At 42.0% G+C, this 23262-nt stretch overlaps 1 protein-coding gene across 1 annotated transcript in view; it reads left to right on the plus strand.

Moving 5' to 3' along the window:
- Positions 1-23262, plus strand: part of LOC132807725 (urea transporter 2-like) — a 110640-nt gene that overhangs the window by 16354 nt on the left and 71024 nt on the right. Inside the window, exon 2 of the mRNA XM_060821774.1 lies at positions 16827-16924. Within this exon, the coding sequence (XP_060677757.1) occupies positions 16859-16924 (66 nt within the window). The 5' untranslated portion in view covers positions 16827-16858. The remainder of the gene's footprint in view (positions 1-16826; positions 16925-23262) is intronic.

Consider the following 23262-nt stretch of genomic DNA (forward strand, 5'->3'; position numbering starts at 1 on the left):
CAAAAGTTAACACCTATGTTATTTCAGCATTCCATCCTCACTGCACTCAAACTGTGGGCCAGGTTTAATGTTCTCAAAATGTCACAATGTTATAACTCAGCCAAAGCCTGAACAGAAGGGTTACACCTGAGACTTTGACTTCTCCACCTGATGATTCTGCCTGACTTGCTGTGTTCTTCCAGCCTCCTGTCTGTATACTTTGGATTTTCGCAGTTTATTTTGTCTCTAACAAAGCTGATATCTTGTGCTGCGTGATTGCTTTCCATGCAGAAAGAATCCACACCTAAAACCAAGCAGTTTTTGGAACATTATGTTCTATTTAACAAGTTTCAAAGTCAACTTTTTTCACCTTAAGGCAAGTCATGGATTCTCCTAGCAAATAACTAAAATTGTAAATTATTTAAAGTTGTATGTAGATAAACATAAAACAGCACCATGTTTTGATTGAGGTTGCAAGTGTACACTGTCTTCAACTGGTAACAGTAATATAGATTTAAATATTTAACCCAGGTATTAATTTTTGAATAAGCAACAAATTTTTGATTGTCGTTGAGGAAATATTACAACACTCTCCCACAAGATCTTCTCATAAGAGGGCTCGATAAGTGTTCCTGGTATAACAGCAGGTACGCAGCAAGATTTGATTTTCAGAACTAGAAGAGCTGAGCTCTTTCCTTCATAATATTAAGAAGGCAGATTTTGGACATTCAGACCATTGAGTGTTCTTCATCATTCAATTATTCAGCAGGCTGAGCACCAACACCAACTGCACCCAAAACGCTGTTCGAACAAAAAATAGCTCCGCAGAAGGGATGTCCAGCAAAGTTTTTTCTTCTCTAAGGAACACAGGCATTGCTGATTGGGCTAACATTTATTGCAGATCCCTAGTTGTCCTTCAGAAGGTGATGGTGAACTGCCTTTTTGAACCACTATAGTCACTGTACTGTAGATAAACCCACAATGCAATTAGTGAGGGAGTTCTGGGATTTTTACCGAGTGACAATGAAGGAACGGCGATCAGCAAAACAAAGGAGCTGGTTATTGACTTCAGTAAGCAGAGTGGAGAGCACACAACACTCTGCTGAGGTGGAGATTGTTGAGACCATCGAGTTCCTGGGAATGATGATCACCAATAATCTGTCCTGGTCCATTCACATTGCTGCAACAGTCCAGAAAGCACCACAACACCTCTACTTCTTCATGAGGCTAAGGAAATTTGGTATGTCCACAAGGACTTTCACCAATTCTTACAGATGCGCCATAAAAAGCATTCTATCTGGATGCATCACAGCATGGTATGGCAACTAATCTTCCCAAGATTACAAGAAACCATAGAGAACAGCCCAGACCATGATGCAAACCAGTCTTCCATCCATCGACTCCATCTATACTTCCTGCTGCCTTGGGAAAGAAGCTAACATAATCGAAGACCCATCCCACCCCAGTTATACTCATTTCAACCTTCTTCCATTGGGCAGATGTATAAGTTTGAATGCACATATGAACAGATTCAGGAACAGCTTCTTCCAGCTGCTATCAGACTTGTAAATGAATCTCCCAAATATTAATTTTTATCCCACTGCAGCTGTAACACTGTATTCTGCACAGTGTTTTGCTACCCTGATGCACCTTGTATGGTACAATCTGCTTGCATAGCGTGCAAAACAACACTTTTCACTGTATCTCAGTACGTGACAAAAATTAATCAAACTCAAAAACTCAAACTCAATATATTTCCAAATCAAGGCAGTAAGTGGCTTGGAGGGGAACTTTCAAGTGGGAGTATTCCCACATATCTGCTGCCCTTGTTCTTCTAGATGGTAGTTGTGATGGGTTTGAAAGGTGCTGTCTAAGAAGCCTTGTGCAGTGCATTGTATCGTGTAGATGGTTCACATTGGTATCTCTGAACATTGGTGGTGGAGGGAATGGATGTTTCTGGATGTGGTGCCTACCAAGCTGGTTGCTTTGTCCTGGATGTCCCTTGACTGTTGTAAGAGTTGCACTCCCCCAGGCAAATGGAGAGTTTTCAATCACACTCCTGATTTATGATTTGGACTGGGGTGTACAAAGTTAAAAATCACACAACACCAGGGTATAGTCCAACAAGTTTAATTGGAAGCACTAGCTTTTGGAGCGATGCTCCTTCATCAGGTGGACTACCCCCACCTGATGAAGGAGCGTCACTCCGAAAGCTAGTGTGCTTCCAATTAAATCTGTTGGACTATAACCTGGTGTTATGTGATTTTTAACTCCTGATTTATGCCTTGTGGATGTTGGGCAAGTTTTGGGAGTCAGGAGGTGAGTTACTCACTGCAAAATTCCTAGCTCCTGTCCTGCTCTTGTGGCCATTATATTTATATGATTTGTGCAGTGCAGGTTCTGATCAATGAGAACATCCAAGGTTTGATAATGGGCAATTTAAAGATGGTAACACCATTGAATATAAAGAGGTGGTTAAATAGTCTTTTATTTTCTCCTGAATCCTATTGACTCCAGTTTTGCCCACGATTATTGAGACAACATTCAGTCAAGTGAGACTATGAAGTCAGGTAGTCACTCCAAACTCACCTCTGGAAATTCAGCTCTTTTATCCTCATTTGAGCCAAGGCTATAATGAGGTCAAGAGCTGATTGCCAATGCGGAATCCAAACAGAGTGTCAGTGAGCAGGTTATCCTCAGCAAGAGTTATTTGATAACACTGTTGATTACCCCTACAATCATGTGATTCCCAAGAAATGCCTTGTTGAAATAATGTTCCAATGGTCAAAGTTTTAAAAAAATCCTTACATTCATAGAACCTGAAATAATTAATTTTTTCATAATTCTTCAAACCTGAAGCCCTCCAAGAAATTATGTAATTCCCCATAATAACTATGATAGTATCCTAAATACGAATATAAGGCTATATTGGAATGCTATATACACTTGTTTGTACAATCAAACAGGGTGGACGGGGTGATATGTGGGATTTATCAGAGGAAGAACTTTGACTCCAAGGGACCGGATTATCAATTAGAATAGATCACATGGGCGTGAATATTTCAAATTGCAGGAACCACATAGAAGGTCATGAACTTTAGGAAGCTAGTGCTGGGTCTTTCATTGTTACCTGGAGGCCCTGATACAGGATCCAGGAATGCAGTGAGGCATTCTTTACTTAGGGGAGGAGGAAGAGAACAACCTCACTAACCAAGCCAGCAAGAATGGAACTGATTGTGGAAATCAATAGAAGCATGATTCTACCAATCTGAAAAGGGTCAAAACTATCTAGGACAGGGAAGGTGAATGACACAGCAATTTTAGTTGCCAAGTCCTAAACTTTTCCTCGCGTTCTCCTGCATACCACTTCCCAGAATAATTCTGATTCAAGTACCTTTTCATATCTCCATCTGAATAACCAACATTCACAGTCAGCTTCAACCAATTACGTGTTTGTACCCACACCTCATCTTCGCACTCTGCAAAGTCTGTCCTTTGCTTTTATCCCACATGCCATTATTAACATTCATCACTCCCTGATATCTCTCCTTGTAGGATAAGACAACACAACACCTCTGGGACAGGCAAAGGTCACAAGAGTGTGGCCCATATTGATTCTCACTTTGATGTGTACTCACCTGATATGGTTTGTAAGTTTGTAAATCACCAAAACAGGTGGTGTACTGGAAAGCGAAGAAGTTTATCTTAGAATACAATGGGACCTTGGTCATTGGGCAGATGGACTGAGGAGTGGCAAATGGAGTTTAATCTGGATAAATGTGAGGTGCTACATCTTGATAGGACAAAACAGGGCAGGACTTATACACTTAATGGTAAGGTCCTGGGGAATGTTGGTGAACACAAACCTTAGGGTGCAGGTTCATAGTTCGTTGAAAGTGAAGTCACAGGTTGACAGGATAGAGAAGAAGGCAATTGGTATACTTGCCTTGGTTGGTGCATTGAGTACAGAAGTTGGGAGGTCATTTTGTAGCTTACAGGTTAGGCCACTTTTGGGATATTGCATTCAATTCTGGTCTTCCTGCTACAGAAAAGATGTTGTTAAACTTGAAATGGTTCAGAAAAGATTTACAAGGATATTGCCAGGCTAGGGCAGTTTGAGCTATAGGGAGACGCTGAACAAGCTGGGGTCATTCTCCCGGGAGCATTGGAGGCTGAAGCTGGGGTTCTTCTCCCTGGAGCATTGGAGGCTGAGAGGTAACTTTATAGAGGTTTATAAAATCATGAGGAGCATGGATAGGATAAATAGCCAATGTCTTTTTCCCAGGTTAGTGGAGTCTAAATCTAGAGGGCATAGCTTTAAGGTCAGAGGGGAAACATTAAAAGAGACCTAAGTGGGAAATACTGTCATGCAAAGTGTGTTGTGTGTATGGAATGAGCTGTCAGAGGAAGTGATGGAGGCGGGTACAATAACACCATTTAAAAGGCATCTGGATGGCTACATGAATAGAAAGAGTTTAAAGGGATATGGGCCAAATGCTGGCAAATGGGACTAAATCAGTTTAGGATATCTGGTCAGCATGGATGAGTTGCACTGAAGGGTCTGTTTCTGTATTGCACATCTCTATTACTCTATGCTGCAAATGTGTTGCTGGTCAAAGCACAGCAGGCCAGGCAGCATCTCAGGAATAGAGAATTCGACGTTTCGAGCATAAGCCCTTCATCAGGAATAAGAGAGAGAGAGCCAAGCAGGCTAAGATAAAGGGTAGGGAGGAGGGACTAGGGGGAGGGGCGATGGAGGTGGGATAGGTGGAAGGAGGTCAAGGTGAGGGTGATAGGCCGGAGTGGGGTGGGGGCGGAGAGGTCAGGAAGAGGATTGCAGGTTAGGAGGGCGGTGCTGAGTTGAGGGAACCGACTGAGACAAGGTGGGGGGAGGGGAAATGAGGAAGCTGGAGAAATCTGAATTCAGCCCTCCTAACCTGCTGCATGATTTCAACGTGATCATTGCTGATCACCCAACTCAGCACCCTGTTTCTGCTTTCTCCCCATATCCTTTGATCCTTTCTTCCCAAGAAGCAAATCTACAATATTCTTGAAAGTCTTCAATATTTTGGCCTTAACAGTGTCCTATGGCAGAGGACAAACTCACCATTCTCTGAAAAAGAAATCTCTCCTCATCTCTGTCCTAAAAAGTTTATGTCTTATCCTTAGACTGTGACCACTTGTTCTGGACACCCTGGTCATCAAGAACATCTGTCTGGCATCTATCTTATTTGGTCATGTCAGATTTTTAAAGGTTTCTAAGAGACTTTCTGCCCTCATTCTTCTGAAGTCTAGTGCAAATAATCCTAACTGATCCAGGCTCTCCTATTTATCAGTCCTGTCATCCCAGGAATCATGCTAGTAATAACGCTTTAATTTTAAAATTCTTATCCTTGGTGTTAAATTCCTCAGTAGTCTCTGGCTCAGTGGTTAGCACTGCTGCCTCACAGCATCAGGGACCCAGGTTCGATTGCAGCCTTGGGTGGCTGTCTGTGTGGAGTTTGCGCATTCTCCCTATGTCTCCCTGTAGGTTTCTTCTGGGTGCTCCGGTTTCCCCCACAGTCCAACAATGTGCAGGTCAGGTGAATTGGCCATTCTCAATTGTCCGTAGTGTCAGGTGCTTTAGTCAAAGGGAAATGGGTCTGGGTGGGTTACTCTTCGGAGGGTCGGTGTGGACGTGTTTGGCCAAAGGGCCTGTTTCCACACTGGAGTGAACCTAATTAACTTAGTCTAATTTTGTAACAATCTCACCGGCCTCACACTGTCTGAGAAAGCGTTCTCTAATTTTTGCATCTTAAGCAGCAGGACTTTGTTTGCTGCACTATTAGTGGGCACAAAAACTCTTCATTTATTAGCCTACCCTACCATCTCCATACATTGTACAAATTCAAATTTCTTTACAATGCTCCTTGTGACATATTCCTTCATTAAATGTGCTATGTAAGTACAAATTGTTGTTGTGCATAAACAAAACAAAATACTATTTCTTAAAGGCTTATCCAAACATTGCTATACTTAAGAGAAATGTCAGTAAACTGAAGTCATATTTCAAAAGTGAAATGGTAGTATATATTACTTTAGTAACATTTTGTATCACGGAAAGCAGCCAACTGTTATTAATGACTTTATGCTAACATCAAAAATAGCTAGCATAATGAATGGATTTTTTCAACTCACGATGACACAAGCTGGCTATTCTTTTTTAACATTTAAATGGATGCACATTTAAGTCGCTCAGCAGGCTAATAGTTCCGCAAATCTTACTCATCTTTCAAGAGCACTTACAACAACTCTAAAAAACACTTCCTACCCATAGGTTAAAGTACATGCTATAGCAAAAAAAAAGGTTTATTTGTTTTCTGTACAAATTCAAATGTCCCTGTTGAGTTTGGCTTTCCCTCATGTGATCCATGCCCCGCCTGCTATCCCCTAGATTAAAAACGTGTTAAAAGTGGGCTGAACTTCCAAAAATGGTCCCATTCACCACTTTTAAAGTCCCACAGATTTTCAATAACACCACAAAAATCGGGCTGATCCTTGTAACATCCATCTCCTCAATATCAGTCAGAAGATCATACAATTCAATAAGAACACTTCTCATTTTTTCTTCTAAACTGCAAAGAATGTAGGACAAATTTGCTAAATCTTACCTCTTAACCTAAATCCCTTCATCACCGACTGAACCTTTCAATACAAGTACATGCCTCCTTAAGCAAGGAGAACAGAGTAGTACAGAATACTTCAAGCACAGTCTCAATATTGTCTTGCTTAGATCTAGCCAGACATTCCCTGGCACAAAGTCACAGCATTACAGAATTCTTATGGTTCAGAAGGAGGCCGTTCAGACCATCCGCTCCAGCTTGGTGAGCATTTTAGCTCAGTATTAATTTCCTGCTTTTCCCCATGACCTTGCATATCTTTTTCTATTGAAATAATTATCTAATGCTCCCTGAATGTTTTAAATTGAATCTGGCTCCAGCATACATTCAGGCATTTCATTTCAGACACTAACCTTTCTTTAATCTTGCATTTTCTTTTTCTTTAGCAACAGGTGAGGGGATTACCCAGAGACAATAGACAGTAGGTGCAGGAGTAGACATTCGGCCCTTTGAGCCTGCACCATCATTCATTATGATCGTGGCTGATCATCCACAATCAGTATCCTGTTCCTGCCTTATCCCCATAACCATTGATTCCACTATCCTTAAGGGCTCTATCCATCTCTTTCTTGAAAGTATCCAGAGACTTGGCCTCCACTGCTTTCTGGGGCAGAGCATTCCATACATCCACCACCCTCTGGGTGAAGAAGTTTCTCCTCAACTCTGTTCTAAGTGGCCTACCCCTTATTTTTAAACTGTGTCCTCAGGCTCTGGACTCACTCATCACTGGAAACATGCTTCCTGCCTCCAGAGTGTCCAATCCTTTAATAATCCTATATGTCTCAATCAGATCCCCTCTCATTCTTCTAAACTCAAGTGCATACAAGCCCAGTAGCTCCAATCTTTCAGTATATGATAGTCCCGCCATTCCAGGAATTGACCTCGTGAACATACGCTGCACTCCCTCAATAGCCAAAATGTTATTCCTCACATTTGGAGACCAAAACTGCACACAATACTCCAGGTGCGGTCTCACCAGGGCCCTGTACAGCTGCAGAAGGACCTCTTTGCCCCTATACTCAATTCTTCTTGTTATGAAGGCCAGCATGCTATTAGCTTTCTTTACTGTCGTCTCTGCCTGCATGCTTGCTTTCATCGACTGATGTACAAGAACACCTAGATCTCGTCGTACTGCCCCTTTACCTAACGTGACTCCATTTAGGTAGTAATCTGCCTTCCTGTTCTTGCTACCAAAGTGGATAACCACACATTTATCCACATTAAATTGTATCAGCCATGCATCTGTTCACTCACTTAGTCTGTCCAGGTCACCCTGTATTCTCATAATATACTCCTCATATTTCAGCCTGCCACCCAGCTTTGTGTCATCAGCAAATTTGCTAATATTACTTTTAATGCCTTCATCTATATCATTATTCTAAACAGTTGGGGTCCCAGCACCGAATCCTGTGGTACCCCACTGGTCACCGCCTGCCATTCTGAAAGGGACCCATTTATCACTACCTTTTGCTTCCTGTCAGCTGGCGAATTTTCAATCCAAGTCAGTATTTTGCCCCCAATACCATGCTCCCTAACTTTGCTCACTCATCTCCTATGTGGGACTTTATCAAAGGCTCTCTGAAAGTCCATGGTACACTACATCCACTGGCTCTCCCTTGCCCATCTTCAAAGTTACATCCTCAAAAAGTTCCAGAAGATTAGTCAAGCACGATTTCCCATTTATAAATTGATGCTGACTCTGACCTATCCTGTTACTGCTATCCAAATGAGTCATAATTTCATCTTTTAGAATTGACTCCAGCATCTTTCCCACCACTGGCGTCAGGCTAACCTGTCTATAATTCCTTGTTTTCTCTCCCTCCCTTCTTGAAAAGTGGGACATTAGCCACCCTTCAATCCATAGGAACTGATCCTAAATCTATAGAACATTGGAAAATGATTACTAATGCATCCACGATTTCTAGAGCCACATCCTTACATACCCTGGGATGCAGACCATCAGGTCCCAAGGAGTTATCAGCCTTCAGACCTAATAGTCCATCTAACAGCATTTCCTGCCTAATATAAATTCCCTTCAGTTCATCCATTACCCTAGGTCCTTCAGCCACTATTACATCTGGGAGATGGCTTGTGTCTTCCCCATTGAAGACTGGTTCAAAGCACCTATTCAATTCTTCTGCCATTTCCTGGTTCCCCATAATAAATTCACCCGTTTCCATCTTCAAGGGCCCGAGTTTAGTCTTAACCTTTTTTTTACCGTTCACATACTAAAAAAACTTTTATTATCCTCCTTTATATTTTTGGCCAGTTTGCCTTCGCACTTCATTTTTTTCTCCACATATTGCCTTTTTAACTATCCTCTACTGCTCTTTAAATGTTTCCCAGTCTTCCAGCTTCCCGCTCATCTTTGCTATGTTATACTACTTCTCTTTTATCTTTATACAGTCCTTAACTTCCCTCTCAGCCACGTCTGCCGCTGACACCCCTTAGGATCTTTCTTCCTCTTTGGAATGAACTGATCCTGCACCTCCTGCATTATACCCAGAAATACCTGCCATTGTTGTTCCACTGCCATCCCTGCTAGGGTATTGAACCATTGAACTTTGGCCAGCTCCTTCCTTATAGTTCCATAGTTCCCTTTATTCAACTAACACTTCTGATTCTCCCTTCTCCCTCTCAAATTGTAGATTAACACTTATCATATTCTGGCCACTACCTCCTGACGGCTCCTTTACTTCAAGGTCCCTGATCAAATCCGGTTCATTGCACAATACCAGATCCAGAATTGCCTTCTCCCTGGTAGGCTCCAGTACAAGCTGTTCTAAGAATCCATCTCAGAGGCACTGAATAAACTCCCTTGCTTGGGGTCCAGTACCATCCTGATTCTCCCAGTCTACCTGCATGTTGAAATCCCCCATAACAACTGTAGAAATAGCTTTGCGACTGGCCAATTTCAACTCCTTATTCAACTTATACTCTACATCCAGACTACTGTTTGAGGCCCTGTAGATAAGTCACATTAGGGTTTTTCTACCCTTAGTATGGATAGTGCTGAGAAATTCTGACTCTACGTCTTCTGATTCTATGTCCCCCCTCGCAAGGGACTGATTATTATTCGTCACCAATAGGGCCACCCCACCCCCTCTGGCAGTCAGTCTGCCCTTACGATAGCACGTATAACCTTAAATATTCATTTCCCAGACCCTGTCCACTTGAAGCCACGTCTCAGTTATCCCAGAGACACCACATCATACACGCAGCACACTGAATCAGCTTGGCAGTCATGTCTTCAACCTTTTCAACTGTGGCGTAATCTCCTCACTCAGCCTGTTCGCAGAAGATTCCTGAGTCAAAGACTCACACTTTTCTCTCCAGACACTTCCCTCAACCCCCTTTTTCTTTGCTGCGAGTCTATGGGCTCTTAATTAGGTCAGAGGAGGAGGGTGGAAGGGAAGCCCTACTGTGTAGGACCTGGGGCCGAGAACATACCTACTTAAATAGAACTCACTAACCTTCCCAACAGCCTCTGTACTCCAACCTCAGTTCCATCCAGCTCCTACCACTTTCTACTGCAAAAAAATACTAGTCACCAGTGTCTAAAAGAATGAGGGAGGGGGGAATTCTATGCTATTGAAACAGTGCAAAAGAGCATGGGAACAGTAGCTTCACAAAGAGAAGGAGGCCAGTAGCAGTGGGGGTTAAAAATAATCGACAGCACGAGTTCAAATTTCAACCTATTTGTGCCTGACAGGAAAATAGGCATGTAATTCATCAATATTTCTGTCATGTCTCTCTTGGTTGGCTGAGTGGAACTTTATTGCAGCTGAAGAATGCAGTTACAAGTTCACTTTTAAAATATTTAACATATAAATTAATTAATTTGGTAGAATAGAGATCGATGGCTATCCAAAGAGTTTTCAACACTCTTTGAAAATATTTAAAGATGGGATCAATCTACATTTGAATTATTATGGAATTGATGAGCATTCATGAAGAAGGGGTTGAAGTCTGGGGCAGATCAACCATTATCTTGTGAATGGCAGGGCAAACTCGGTCTAATTCTGCTTCTATTTCTTATGTCCTTGAACCTTTCTCCACTGGTTGTCAATCCACTTATGAGTGGGAGCAGTTTCTTTCTAGCTCCTCTTTTCAAACAACTTATGGCTTAAAAAACTATTATCAGTTCCCCTCTCAGCCTTCACCTGTCCAGAGAAAACTGTCTCAACATCCTCATTCTTTTCTCATAACTGGTTTTTAATTTCTGGGATCATTCTTGTAAAATGTTTGGCACTCTTTCCAATGTGTTCATTTACATACTGTTCTCCGTAAGTTAGGCATACCCTTTTAACTCTTGCAATCTATGCTCTTATTAACAAAGCCTCAAATGCTGTACGCTGTATTAACTGTTCTCTCCTTCCACTGTTACTGACTTACACCATATACAACCAGATTTCTCTGCTTTTGTACACCCTTCAGAACAGTTCCCTTTAGTTGAATATTTAATATTCTTGATGCCGAAATGTGTCATCTTACACTTCTCCACGTGGAACTTCACCCTCCCACTTCATCAATTTGTCAATGCCTCTTTGAACTACCCATACTGTCCTCTTCACAGTTTACAATACTCCCAAGTTTTGTATTGTCTGCGAGTTTTAAATTGTCCCCACACACCAAGATCTAGAACTAATTTTATATATATAAAAACCAGGAAAAGTAAGAGTTTTAATACCGACACCTGGGGAATTCCATTTCCAGCCTTCTTCCAACCCAAAAAATATCCATGAATCCTTCTGTTTGCTCCCTCTATTGTTTTAATGGAGGTTCTTCACAAGTCTTTGGTGTGGTAGGAAAAACAGCAAAATGGACTACTACTTAAGTAGTGAAAACTTGCACCACGCTGCTATGCAGAAGGACCTGTTTGTCCTTGTGCATGAATCAAGAAAAGTTGATTTGCAGGTGCAGCAGATAATTAAGAAGGCAAATGGAATATTGTGCTTCATTGCTAGAAGGATGGAGTTTAAAATTAGGGAGGTTATGCCGCAGCTGCATATGGTACTGGGGAGGCCACGCCTGGGATACTGTGCACAGATTTGGTTTCTTTCCTTGAGAAAGGATGTACTGGCACTGAAAGGTGTGCAGAGGACAGGACGTTTACTAAGTTGATTCTGGAGTTGAGGGGTACGGCTTATTGAGAGAGATTGTGTAGACTGAGACTATATGCATTGGAATTTAGTAGAATGAGAGAGGATCTTATAGAAACATAGAAAATTATGAAGGGAGTAGTTAAAATAGAAGCAGGAAGGTTGTTTCCACTGGTGATTGAAACTAGAACTAAAGTATAGCCTCAAAATTAGGGGGAGCAAATTTAGGACTGACTTAAGAAGGAACTTCTTCACCCAAACATTTGTGAATCTGTAGAATTCCCTGCCCAGTGAAGCAGTTGAGGCTACCTCATTGAATGATTTAAGGCAAAGACAGATGGATTTTTGAACAGTAAAGTAAGTCAGGGTTATGGTTAGTGGGCAGTAATTGGAGCTGTGTTCATGGAAAGATTAGCCATGATCTAATTACCTGGTGGAGTAGGGGTAGATTCTTTACTCAGCGAGTCGTGAGTTCATGGAATGCCCTGCCAGTAGCAGTGGTGGACTCTCCCTCTTTATGGGCATTTAAACAGGCATTGGATAGGTATATGGAGGATAGTGGGCTAGTGTAGGTTAAGTGGGCTTGGATTGGCGCAACATCAAGGGCCAAAGGGCCTGTACTGCGCTGTATTTTTCTACGTTCTATGTTCTATGTTCTAGGTTCAAGGTGCTAGATAGCCTACTCCTGGTGTCATACAGTCATGGAGTCCTACAGCACAAAAACACCCAAACTGGACCATACCGACTAAAATGTTTATCCATGATAACCCCGTTTCCCTGCACTTGGCCCATATCCTTCTAATTCTTTCCTATCCACGTACATGTCCAAATGTCTTTTAAATGTTGTTAATGAACCCGCCTCAACCACTTCTGCTGGCAGTTCAGTTCATATGCGTACCACCCTCTGTCTAAAAAACTTGACCCTCAGATTCCTTTTTATTGTTTCCCCTCTAACATTAATCTAGTCCTCGATTCCTCAACCCTGGGAAAAAGATTGAGCGCATCACTCTAACCATGCCTCTTATTCACATCTATGAGGTTCCCCCTCAGTCTCCTGTGCTCTAAAGGAAATAGTCCTAGCTTGTCCAACCTCTTCCAATAACTCAGACCATTGAGTCCTGGCTACAGCATTGTAATTTTTTAATGTTCTTATATTCTATAGTACTATACCAAATATCTTTTGGAAGTCCAAATAGAACACATTAATAGCATTCCCTCACCAACATTCAAAATTTCAGCAAGTTAGTTCAAAATATTTTTTCCCTTAACAAGTCAAATCTCTTACACATTAAACTATATTCTTCCATGTGACTTTCCAATTACAAATACTTGTTTCTAGAAATTCCCCACTATCAAAGTTAAAATTCTGAGTCTATAATTGCTAAGCGTATCTTTACAATGTATTTTAAATATGAGCATTATGTTTGCAATTCTCCATTGCTCAGGTTCCATTCCAGAGTCAGGGAAGACTGAAAGATTATTGTCAATGCCTCAGAAATTTTCACTCTCACTTCTAACAATACCTTAGAATGCATTCCTCAGGTCTTTATCAACTTACCAACTTTAAACATTGACAGCTGATCTATGCTCGAAACGTCGAATTCTCTATTCCTGAGATGCTGCCTGGCCTGCTGTGCTTTGACCAGCAACACATTTGCAGCTGTGATCTCCAGCATCTGCAGACCTCATTTTTTACTCTAATACACCTCTTTCTCAATTTTACACTTTTCTTGCGACTGAGTTTCCTCCTCTGTTATTGTGGCATGCATAGTGTCTGCCTCATGGGTACAAACAGATGAAAAACATTCACCTCAAACCTTTCCAATGCCTGCTGCCTCCACACGTAGATACTTTCTTTGATCCAGAATCAGACCCATTTCTCCTTCTTACCACCCTATTCCTGAATTGCTTCTCCGACCAACCGTTTCACTCTATCTGAACCAGGTCTGTCCTTACCACTCACAACCCCCACTACATACCCCACCCCCATGGAGATCAGGCTGTCCGCCATTTGGTTATTCTTATTCTAGATTTTTTTTTGTCATTTTCCAGCATTGTCCTAAACCAAACGATACAATGATCCCTGTCATTTTGCATCATGAATATTCCCAATACTCTTCATAACAATCCAAGCAGCAAATCATAATAAAGGGTAATTTCAACTTGCGTGACCACCAAGTACAAACATATATGAACAAGGAATTCCAAAACATTGTGGCTACTAATTAGTCTCTACCATCAGAAGATTGGTACATATGACAATGGGACATATGAACAACACGTTGAAAAAAGCATGATATGTTTATTTGAATAGAAACAACTTGCAAGGATAAGGGGAAAAGGCAGGTGAATGACACCACATCATTATGGTGATTAAAAAGTCCACGTAGACATAATAGGTTAATCTGCCTCATAGCAATTCTGTGATCGATACCCATTTCTGGACTACCTCATAGCTTTTCATCAGTGCAATAAAGGAACCATATGTCCAAAACTCAAATAAAGCTCATGATTAGATAAGGAAGTGACTATGGAGCTGCCCTGATACCAAAGTAATTTAATTCCTAAACTTCATTAAATATGAATGGAGAAATTCTGACAATTGATGTAGCCAATAAACTCTTAGGTACCATTTCTCAGTCTTACGTTAAGAAGCAGAATTTAAAGAGGGATATATCTTTTAAAGCAAAATTAAATAATCGATTTCAGCTCTTTCTGGATAATTCATTGGAATCCTCTTTCAGAAACCCTACCTCTAGCTTTTGCTTTGGAAGTGGCAGTGCCTCTACAAGAACATTTCCATACCACGCTCTCTTGGTCAATGTGTAGGTCTGCTCTTTCACCATCACCTCAAGTAACAGTCACAAGCAAAATCTCCTAAGGCTTTGCAAAATTGCAAAATGAAGCAGTGCTATGATGAGACAATAGATATTTGAAGTCAGAAGAGACGCTTGATAAATGAGTTGGAGATGCCGGTGTTGGACTGGGGTGTACAACAGATGTGTTCTAACAGATGAAAGGCTTAACAGACAATCAATTTTTCAATGTATAATTTCAGTTACATCACACTGCAAATTTTTGCTATAAATTCTGTGTTACGATCGAGCCCTCCACTATCACCTGATGAAGGAGCGTCGCTCCAAAAGCTAGTGTGCTTCCAATTAAACCTGTTGGACTATAACCTGGTACTGTGTGATTTTTAACTTTGGTAAATGAGGTCATGACTATTTTACATACAAATCAATGGGCATTAAATAACCTTCATCAGAATGTTTGACACCTAGACATTTGAAATTTGCTTGACTTATCCAAGCCATCAACTGTTACTTAGATCACTGCTTGAAGAATTTTAAGTTTTAAACAAAAAGGAGAAACATGTTGGTTATATTCTGAGGATATTATCAGTAGAACCATTGTTCAAACTGTAGAGTAACGTTATCAAAGGTAGAAGTTACATCCTAGAGAAGGTCAGTTCAAGTGGTAAAGCACATCAAAAACATTTTCTTTATCCTAAGGGGTGCCTCAGCTTTGAGGCTGTCTCCCCAACATCTTGCAGCATCAACAATAGCTACTACATGTAGCAGTACTGGTGAGGCTGATGAACTACTGACCTTAACAAACCCACCAACTCTCAAAGGTGGACCACTGACCTCAAATGGAGGCTTCTTAACTCATTCCAGGTTTAGCTCTTGCTTTCAACCTGAGTATTATGACGTTTTGTCTCATAAAATGCGTCCAACATTTCAGGTCACTAACTTTTCATCAGAACTCAGTGCATTTCATGATGTTCAAATAGTCTCCATTATTCTGGTGATTTCAAAATGCATCATTTTATCCACATTTCTTTCCCCTCTAACACATTGTTTTAAGTGAAACCTAATACTTGTAAGTAATGTCAGGTAGAAACTCTCTGTGCTGAAAATGTGTTGCTGGAAAAGCGCAGCAGGTCAGGTAGCATCCAAGGAGCAGGAGAGTCGAAGTTTCGGGCAAGAGCCCTTCTTCGGGCTCATGCCCGAAACGTTGATTCTCCTGCTCCTTGGATGCTGCAAGACCTGCTGCGCTTTTCCAGCAACACATTTTCAGCTCTGATCTCCAGCATCTGCAGTCCTCACTTTCTCCTAGAAACCCTCTGTAACAAGCAACACACCCGAACATCAAACACCCAATGTCACCTATTTTAATGATATTGCTATGCTGACTACATTTGATTCCACACATTCTGTAGTGTTGAAACAATGGGAATTTGCAGAGTTCTTTCTGTACAGGTCTTAGATAAGCTATTTTAGAAGAGTGATACATCCACTTTAAATGTTGTGAGTTAATGTCTGCATTAATTGATAGATGTATCATATGAATCTGTTAAAGGATTTTCCAGCAATATCAACAATGATCACATCTATATTTGCTAAAAACTTTGGTTTTTCAGTTGCTCTGATAAGAGGTAAGAATTATCTGTACTGCAAAAAATTGTTGTGATGGTATTTGAGGTTTCTTTGGAAGTTGTGAAGGCATTGCAGTCATTTAGTAACTGTGATAAGTATTCACATGGTAACTAATACGGTTTCTGGCAACATGAGGGCTTTTCACATTGATCTTATTTAAGTCATACTCCAAGAACTCAGATAATGATTAGGACGCTTGTTACTCAGAAATTCAGATTTTATCACTAACCTTTTCAGAAATATCTCCAGAGTTCAACAGAAGCAAATCTGCTATACTTGCTTGATAGTCTTGCCCTCAATTTGGATAATGTATCAAAGGAAAATCTTCAATCAATACTCCAGATTATGAGGTTTCAGATCTGGACAATCTAGGATTATTTTTTGATTTACTACACAGCCTGAAATTGGATGAGGGACTGAAATGATACCAGAGCAAAGAGTGAGTGTCCATGGAGATGAAAATCATATGAAGTTCAGGCATAAGATACAATTTACACTGTTCTGTTTTAACCTTGGTGTGATAGAGAAATTGCTTGATGTCAGATGTGTAAACAAGAACTTCAGCTTACAGGAGTTCTGTGAAATGGGGGAGAAGCTTTGAAGTATAGATTTCTCAAAATTTCTCTATTTTTCTTTCCCTTTAGGTTTCCTGTGCAAAGCCAATGTGATCGATAAGATGGAGACCTTTTGGGCAGGAAATATTATAACACAAGGCGACAACACCCAAGCTGGAGGAGAGCAGGTAGGACTGGTTGGATTGGGGAGACTGATTAGACATGACAGCCAATGGATCAAATTGTAGAATGGGTCAAACCACAGTTTATTACTACAGCAAGGTAGGGTTTACTGGGTAATTTCAGGATTTGAAAAACATTCCCACTCCTCCAGGCCAACAAATCGTGCTGTAAAGTCACTTACCTTGTGGAATTGGCCTTTGTCTGCTCTTTTTAGCTCCTTTTGGTTAAAAATACAATCACTATTAAAGTTAAGACAAACATCCACATAAGCGGTCTTGTGGTACTCTGATTATTATCCTCCCTCCACGTCCACCACTATTGCAGCTCTGGCTTCAATTCAAATCCCACTTCAGGACTTAATGTCTGTTGAGGGTGCATCATAACACAGCTAAACAGATTGTTTAATAATTTATAAGTCCTTTTGTGAATAGAATTTTAAAAATAGAATTAGAATTAGCTTTTATTGTCAGATGTACTGAAATGAGGATATCTGGTCAGCATGGACACATTGACGCTTCAGGCTTTCTGCCTTTATTCCCGATGAAGGGCTTTTGCCCGAAATATCGATTTCGCTGCTCCTTGGATGCTGCCTGAACTGCTGTGCTCTTCCAGCATCACTAATTCAGAAATTGCACCAAAGGGTCTGTTTCCATGCTTTACGTCTCTATGACTCAATGCGTACAGTGAAAAGTTTATAAGTTGTAACTTACAACACCATCTTAGGTACAAAGGTACCTAGATACAGCTTCTTCAGTTACAAGTTTAATTACAGTATAACAGTTTCATCACACACCGTGCCATCTTAGTACAAAGTACCTAGGTACAATCCTTAGTTACAGAATAGAGAAATGAAGTAAAAAAAGTTACATTACAGCTAAACAAACTATGACCATAGGTCAGAACAACAAGAAACAAAGTTAAAAAGGCAAACATCACCATCTCTCTCCAAGGGCTCACCGCAGCAGACCAGTGCAGGACGCCTCCATGTGTTTGACCGCCAGCTGCTGCCCTCACTACAGTCCAGGCTGCTGCCCCACTCCGCTCCGGGCCACTGGTCATTGGCATCCCAGCTACAGGGTGCCAACCACCAACCCCACTTCGAAGGCCGTGAGTCAGTGATAGTGGAGGTTGTCCAAAGCTGAGAGTCTGAGAAGAGAGAAGAGGAGAAGAAAAACACAGAAGGGACGAAAAGAGGAAGAAAAAACAGAAAAAGAACAGGCAGAATAGATAAGCTCCAGCTGGAATGTCCAACTCTGCTACCATCTTTGGGACGAATGCTTGGTAGGAGCAGGAGAGTATTCCCCCAGTCAGCCAGGACTGTGTGGTGGCTACAGCATTACAGGCCCCATATAAGACTCCACATGTAGGTGCTTCCATGGGCAAAAAATCACTTATGGTTCCAAGGAACTACCACACATTCATATCCTCATTACGTTATTTAAATGACCAATCCACTTCATGTAAATGAATGCATTTGAGACTGATTGGGTTCCTGTTCAGATATTGTGCATCTTTCCCTATGACCTAATGTTAATGCGCTATTTTTTGGGAGTTAAGATTCAATCTGTGATCTAAATGTACCTGTAATCAGCTTTTGTAATAAAAACATAAAAACAGAAGCAGAAGTAGCCCATTTGGCCCATCTGGCCTGCTTCACCATTCAATAAAATCAGTTGACCTGACATTTTTTTATTCACTTGTAGGATGTGGGTGTCGCTGGCTGGCCAGAAATTTATTGCCCATCCCTAGTTGCCTTGAGCTGAGTGGCTTGCTAGGTCATCTCAGAGGGCTGTTGCGAGTCAATCGTATTGCTATGGGTCTGGAGTCATTTGTAGGCGAGACCAGGTGGGGGTGGCAGATTGGCAGATTTCCTTCCCTGAATTGATATTAGTAGAGCAGATGGGTTTGTCGACAACTGACAATGGTTGCATGGTAATCAGTAGATTCTTGTTCATTCCACTTACTTGCCTGTCTCGCATAATCTTGATTTCCTTAGAGATGAATACTGTAAAATATCTTCAAATCTTTTCAATGACCCAGCCTCCAATTCTCTCCTGCATAGAGAATTCCAAATATTAATGAATTTCTGACAGAAAAAGGTCTTCTTCATTTTCAACAAGAAGACCCCTCATTTTGAAGTTAGGAATCTTTGTGTCGGCCCACTTGCCAATGGATACTTTTGATGCATTCCCAGGAAACATGCAAAATCAGCTTCAAACACATCCATTTACATGAAGTGGGTGGTCATTTACATGGAAGTATATCACCATTCCTTCACAATCGCTAGGTCAATATCCTGAAATTCACTTCCTACAGGCATCGTGAGTCTACCCACAGCAGGTAGACTGCAGTGGTTCAAGAAGGCAGCTCACCATCACCTTCTCAAGGGCAACTAGAGATGGGTAATAAATGCTGGCCAGCCAGTGACACCCCCATCCCACAAATGAATATTTTTAAAAAAAACTACTGAAATACATTTTGTTGAAAGTTTCCAGACCACCCTTCAGCCTATATACATTGATAAATCAGGGAAGCTGGGACTGTTCACTTTGTTGGAAAGGAGGCTTATTCGAGGGCCCCAAAAAATGATGAAAATCACTGAGTTCAAGGAGCGCTGCCTCCACTTACTTTTTTCTGTTTTTGCAAGGAGATGTATGTGGACATCCCAAATTTCACATGAGCTGATGATCTAAATGACTGACTCTATTTGCATCAAATTTTGGAAAAATGGAATGTTTAAAGTATATTTGTGAGGTATTTACAGAACCGTGTCTTCCACGCCACTGATGTGCCCTCAGTACATTTTCCTGGAACTTCTTCCCTCTCACTGGGTCTGTGCAAGCTCTCCTATTCTGCAGAATGGGATGGAGGAAGTTTAATCAGAAGTGAAGCCCATTGGCCCATGAAGGTCTGGTGGGGAAATCCCAGGAGTACTTATGCCTGGATGGCCCAGATAAGCCAAGAGATTCTTGTCCACGGCAAATTGATCCTTCATGGCTTGAACCTCTAAGGGTCAGAGGGGGTTAGGTAGATTGGAGGTAGAGGGCCCAGTCACCCGAGTGTGAATCTTCCTCTGGTGGTAACCCCTGGCACTGCCTGGTCTACATGTGAGGACAGGGCACCTGCATTGAGGTCAAGGTACCTTGTCCTCCCTGCCACTATATACCTGGCTCACTTAAGCCTCTTTGTTCAACCTGATCTGACCTGTGCATGAAGGTCCCTGAATGCAACTACTGAGTCCTCTCCTGATGCCCAGTCTCTGGTGGCCATCTGAGTGGCCAAGGGGGTTTCATCTTCACCCATCAGCAGAACAGTCACCAGCTTCCGATCCCACACTCTGTGCAGCTATAGACCTATCGAGGTTTCTGTATCTGAGCTGTTAGAGGCGTGTAGGAAGGAGTCTCCCTTTGTTCCTCTCGAACCTCAACATCGTCATCCTCAGAATTCAAATGTTATCTCTGGGGGAGGCAGGTGCTTCTCTGCAGAAGTATCTGGGAGGTGAGCTGCGTGTGTAAGACACAAGAGACAGAAGGCATCATGGTTAATGCTGTTCTCTGCATGACACTGACTGCATGGTTACCATAAGATTTACAATGGAATGAAGAGTGGTACTTACTCGGTTGCCAGGACTTGAATCTCTCTGCATCCCAGCACGAGCAATTCAAGTCTTCTCCTGAGGCTATGGATTCTCTCCTCTTGGAGGCTGTGTACATGGATATCAGGCATTTCCCACCTACAAAGTTGCTTTTCCCAGTTATGGGGTATTTTCTCCAGTAATGATATAAAGGAGGTAAGTGAGTAAGATATAAGTGGATGGCATGGTTGTACTACTGGGAAAGTGTTCAGGTGTACCAAAATTGTGAAAAAGCAGCATGGTGGACATGCAAGGGCAATGGTGTTGGAAGATGGAAAGGTAACAAGAGTGAAGAGTAGAGTGTGGCTGGAAAAGCACAGCAGGTCAGGCAGCATCCAAGGAGCAGGAGAATTGATGTTTCAGGCAAAAAGCCCTTCATCAGGAATGAGGCTGGGAGCCTCAGGGGTGGAAAGATAAATGGGAGGGGGATGGGGCTGGGGAGAAGGTGGCTTAGAGCGTGATAGGTGGATGGAGGTGGGGGTGAAGGTGAATGGTCGAAGAGGAGGGTGGAGCAGATAGGTGGGAAGGGACATTGATAGGTGGGACAGGTCATGAGGACAATGCTGAGTTGGAAGGTTGGAACTGGGGTAAGGTGTGGGGAAGGGAAATGAGGAAACTGATAAAGTCCAGTTTGATGCCATGGGGTTGAAGGGTCACAAGGTGGAAGATGAGGTGCTCTTCCTCCAGGTGTCAGGTGGTGAGGGAGTGGCAGTGGAGGCCGCAAAGGACCTGCATGTCTTCGGCGAGTAGGAAGAGGAATTGAAATGTTCGGCCACGGGGTGGTGGGGTTGATTGGTGTGGGTGTCCTGGAGATGTTCTCTGAAGAGCTCTGTGAGAATGCGTCTGGTCTCCCCAGTGTAGAGGAGACTGCATCGGGAGCAATAGATACAATAAATGACATGTGTGGAAGTGCAGGAACTGAATGCACTTCAGAGTGTGGCACTTACCCTGGAGTGGTAGAGAAGGTCATTAACCTTCTTTCTGCACTGCAGCCCAGTCTTCTAGCACCCTGGAGATGCCACTGAGCCAGGTTGCAATCTCCAGAGTCTAGAATGGAGAGCATGGCTTGGTTTGCTCTGTCAGTCCTCCAGGAAAAGAACTCCTCTCCTCTGACCACTCCAATGACTATGGCTTCTAGGTCCCTGTTGAAACTTGGCAAAACCTTCCCTTCTCAGCCAGCTCTTCTCACAGTCTCCAAAGCTGAGCAAAGGCATTTCCAGGGGCCAGGGTTCCTTTAGCACACAACAGGTTTCATAGATGGTGCAGATGCAAAAGAATGATGATCTCAAAAGTGGATATCCACTGAGTGGTGAGCTTTTCCAGGAATGATACATGGTATGATGGAACAGAAATCAGACTTGAGGGATGCCATAGAGGCACAGGCAGCAATTAAAGTGGCAGGTTTGGTTAAGTTACGGCTGTACATGACGGCAAGGTTCTCTCCAAAGTACTCCGCAAAACTTGGACTTAGTAAGTTTTAGCCCCAGCTGTAAACATCAGAGGCACATCACTTCAAAATTGCAACCAGGAAGATCCCTTCACTGTCAGCTGTACCAACAGTTTTGGCTTTGTGACATCTCAGAATAGGAAGCTGGCATCCTGCTTTGGAAAAAGGCTGTTGGCATTACTGGTAGATAAGATGAGGGACAGAAGGTCTGTCTTCTGGTTCCTGTGGGGTAGGCCACGGTCCTGGACACAGCCAACTGGATCCCAGAGAGTGGCCCTGGTCAGTGATGTTTCACATATCAAGAGGCACACACAGCAGTGCAACAAGTAAATCTTTTGCACTGATCTTCTAAGCTTCTGCAATCAGCAAGGGAGTATATCGGACCATAGTGTTGGTATGGATAAGCATGAGGTATAGGTTGGGGGGGGGGCAGGAGTTACGAATGGTAGGGAACAGAGTGATGCTTTATTTATTTTTTTAACTAATTGCAATACAATGCCAGTGCATCAAGGCAGGCCTTATACCCAATCAATCTCTGCAACCTGCAAACTTGTTTTAGTCACCTGACCCACATCCCAAAGATCCCACCACTGCATTACAAGAATCCCACCTGCTAATGCACTGGGTCCACCCAACATGGGAACAAATATTAATACACAATATTGATAAAGTGTTCAAAACCATTAGCGATCTGGACAGAGGAGATTGGGACAAATTGTTCCTGTTGAAAGAAAGATTGAGAATCAGAGGTATATTGAATTAGGGTGACTAGCAAAGAAGCAATGGCAATGTGAAATAAAAACACTTTCAAATTGCAATTGCTTAGTATTAAGAACGCATGATCTGAAAGTGTGGTAAAGGCATACACAATCATCACTTTTAAAAGGGAATCGAATCATTATCTGAAGGGAGATTAGTTACAGGGCTACAGAGAAAAGCCAGGGGAGAGGCACTCAGCAAATTTTGGTTGCAAAGGGCCAGCATAGATATAACAGGCCAATAGCCTTCCTCTGTGTTTTAATAATTCAAAGATGTTATGTCTTATAGTAGAAGTAGTGGAATTTTTATGCAGCAGTGTTCAGAGTTTTTAGCATTAAACAAAGTCTGCTCCACCTCTACTTCTTCTTTCCATTAATATACTGACAGGGAGGCAATGAGCCACGATGGATACAATGCCTTTCAGCTAAAGAGTACTTATGACCAATATTCACTGAGATCAATGAATTTCCAGTGCTTGTATTGGTCATTGAAAAATATTACAC

Source organism: Hemiscyllium ocellatum, chromosome 1 (assembly GCF_020745735.1).
Source record: "Hemiscyllium ocellatum isolate sHemOce1 chromosome 1, sHemOce1.pat.X.cur, whole genome shotgun sequence".
Classification (NCBI taxonomy): domain Eukaryota; kingdom Metazoa; phylum Chordata; class Chondrichthyes; order Orectolobiformes; family Hemiscylliidae; genus Hemiscyllium; species Hemiscyllium ocellatum.